We start from the raw sequence: 3,169 nt of genomic DNA on the forward strand, positions 1-3,169 counted from the left end.
AATGTGGATTGGATTGGTTATGACCAAAATAGTAAAGATTGGATCTAAAGAGGAGAGGTACAAAATGAAAACTCAACAAATTAGTTAGTAATGAATTGTAGTTTTGTCTAGCATGGTAATTGTAATAAGTTTTGTTTGGACCTTGAATTTTAAGAGGGAAAAAAATGAAATGCAAAAGATTCTATTTTCTCATGTTTGGATTGAATCAATAAATTAAAAAAAAAATTCTAGAAAAATTAAAACTTAAATATGGTATAATTTTTTAAAATTTACAACAATTATAAATATCCACAAAAAAAAAATATTAAAAATAATCTCTTATTAAATTTGTGAAGAACATTTTCCTCCATTTTTTCTCTTCTATTTTCCAAAATAATTTTTTTTTGCAGTTTAATAAATTTGATAAATACCATATATATATATATATATTCCGATCCATTATGGCTTTAAATATAATGTTAGTTAAAACGACAATTATGTTTCGATATTATTGGATTAATAAAATTTAGGCATACTGATGATGTGAAGCAGAGCCAGAAATTTGTCATGAAAGAATTAAAAAAAAGCAAAGAGGAGAATTGAAGGAACTTAGAGAAGCTGATAAAGTTGAGTATGACAAATGAATGAATTTTGAGAGGGAGGTTTAATCAGAAAGTTTGGTGCATGCAAAATTTGTAAGCACATGTTGGTGAAACCATGGCCATTCAAGACAGTTACTAATCTCCTACCCTCATTCATTAATTTCATCACTATATGATTATAATAATCTCTCATTATATATATAAATATATAGAATCATCTCTTGATCACTCCATTACTGATATACTTGAGTAAACCAATACAGCCAAAAACCATTGTAATTACTTCTAATGGAGAAGTCACGCTCAAAATCTGCTCTTAAGGTTGTGGCAATGTTAGCTATAGCTAGCTTCATTGTTATTCTTCTATGTACAAAGTTATATTCTTGTAATAATTTCTTAATTTTTATGCTTTCATAACTTTCTCTTCTCAGTACTGAGTTTTTTTTTATTTTTTTTATTTATGGAATATGTAAAGTTTGTGAAGAGTGCTTCACAGTCTGCAGCTTCATGGAGCTCCAGCTCCTGTTCCAGTTCCAGTTCCAGTGGCAGAGGAATGGTGAGAAATTAACATAACATTTAATTTCATTGATCGGGCTCTACTAAATCTGCGAAACTACACTAATAAGTACTATGAAAAAAGTATAACTATAGAACTAGTTAAGGACTGCATAGAATCATACAGTGCATGTTATTAATGCATGTGTCACCAACTTTTGATTTGGTAACTTTAATCTTTTTAACGTAAATAAATAAATTATTTTGAGTTGAAAAGCTAAGTTTAATGTTTTTGTTTTACGTGTGTTGATGAGTCATCTTTACTATTTTACTGTAATGTCACCAAAATGTTGTGAGGTAGAGTATCTTGTGCACTATTGACTAGTAAAGTACTCATCATGATCTACATTGGTTTGGTAAATTTCTCCACCAAAAGTTCTTTTGTCCTCATTATTTACCAAATTTTGTTCTTTTTTAAGTTAGCTCATTATGATCATATTTTATATTATTGTCTATGGAGCTTTGAATCTTCACTAGTAATAATGATTGTGTGTGGCTTTTTCAGACAAAAGATGAAGCACTCAAAGACCGACTTTGTGATAAATCTAAGGTACTATTATTACGTACGAATTAATGTACTTTGAAGAAGTAAAATATAATCTCTTTCTCTCTCTCTCTCTCTCTATATATATATATTTTAAATACTGGCCAACTAAATTGAACTGTAGACTACTACTCAAAATAAGCCTACTGCTAAGGAAAATACCAAGCCACATGACTTCAAACTCCATACTCAGCAAAGAGCAGTCAAACGTGCAATGTTCAACTATGAGGTAATATATAAGACAATTGCAATATTATACAAAGTTAATTATTATTCATCAACCTTAATGGATCATAATTATATACAGGTGGCCACAAAGCTGTATATAATAGAGCAACAAAAAAAACAAGAAGAGAGAGTACTAAAGGTTTGATCAATAGATATATATATATATATATAATTAAACAATGTCATGAATAAGCACTTTTTAATTAATATATACATCTCTCATATATGAAAATGAAACAGTTGATAGAAGAGGAGGAGGTCCGCTTGTTGAGAAAGGATATGGTTCCTAGGGCTCAACTTATGCCTTTTTTTGACAGACCTTTCTTTCCACAAAGGTAACAACTTATATATATATATATATATATTTCTAATGTTTCAGTTTTGATGGATTCCATAACATATGATGCAGATCAAACAGGCCTTTGACAGTTCCAAGAGAACCAAGCTTAAGCTTCCGGATGATGAGCAATAAGTGTTCCAGCTCTATATTTCCCAGCAGTGAATACTCTCTAATTTTCAACAGAGCCGTCAGGCTTTGACCAAAACATCATATATGCATTTTCCAATTAGTACTACTAAAGCTGTTTGGCTGCTGGGAAAATATAACTTCTTCATCGATGGTCAACCTTCAATTTGCTTTACTTAATTCTCTGTACAATGTTCCACATTTTCCACTTGTTATGTTAGTATTGCAGAATATAAATCTCATCCGAGTGCTATATAAACAGGACTTTAGTAGTCGTTGTCATTTAGTTAAAATCCTTTTGACAGGATAGTTAGTAAGCATAGTGACCTCTAAGGCCTTTTACTGTCATATAGTGAAAACCCTTTTTTTGAGGGGAGGAGCTGCTAGTGACTTCTTGGGCTTTTATCGTAAATAAAGTTACATGTACACCATTTAGCTTCTTTTTTTTTTTAATGAAAAGTGAAAGTTTCTTATTTTAATTTTGGTCAATTAAATTCTCAACTCATAAAGTCATAATATATATAGATATGGGAAAAATTACAAATGTTATTGTAAATTTCAAAAAAAAAAATTTGAAATAAGGAATTTAAAAAAAAAATACAAATTACGGATAATAGTTTGTAACAGTTACATTACTGCTTGTTATAATTTTATTTTTAGTTTGTAAATGTAGTTTAAAAATTGTAACATATGATTACATACTTGTAAACTTTAGTTACAAAAAAACTGTATATTGTTACAAATTTGTAAATTTTATTTAAAAAAACACTATGTATTTACAATAAGGCCCCTCCG

General features: G+C 29.2%; 1 protein-coding gene across 1 annotated transcript; it reads left to right on the forward strand.

Moving 5' to 3' along the window:
* The first annotated feature begins 808 nt into the window (after positions 1–808).
* LOC133816397 (microtubule-destabilizing protein 60) lies at positions 809–2,853 on the forward strand. The gene is made up of 7 exons (XM_062248917.1): positions 809–902; positions 1,057–1,137; positions 1,642–1,686; positions 1,805–1,909; positions 1,988–2,047; positions 2,149–2,243; positions 2,318–2,853. Exons 1-7 carry the CDS (start codon positions 870–872, stop codon positions 2,445–2,447), a joined length of 549 nt encoding a protein of 182 aa, XP_062104901.1. The 5' UTR covers positions 809–869; the 3' UTR covers positions 2,448–2,853.
* The last annotated feature ends 316 nt before the right edge of the window (positions 2,854–3,169 follow it).

Source organism: Humulus lupulus, chromosome 2 (assembly GCF_963169125.1).
Source record: "Humulus lupulus chromosome 2, drHumLupu1.1, whole genome shotgun sequence".
Classification (NCBI taxonomy): Eukaryota; Viridiplantae; Streptophyta; class Magnoliopsida; order Rosales; family Cannabaceae; genus Humulus; species Humulus lupulus.

What these genes read in the sequence shown, in the direction of transcription:
- LOC133816397 (XM_062248917.1), top strand. Translation starts at nt 870, where the DNA reads ATGGAGAAGTCACGCTCAAAATCTGCTCTTAAG. An exon ending in GCTCAAAATCTGCTCTTAAG is followed by an intron (nt 903 to 1,056) that starts GTTGTGGCAATG and finishes GAATATGTAAAG; the next exon opens with TTTGTGAAGAGTGCTTCACA. An exon ending in AGACCTTTCTTTCCACAAAG is followed by an intron (nt 2,244 to 2,317) that starts GTAACAACTTAT and finishes CATATGATGCAG; the next exon opens with ATCAAACAGGCCTTTGACAG.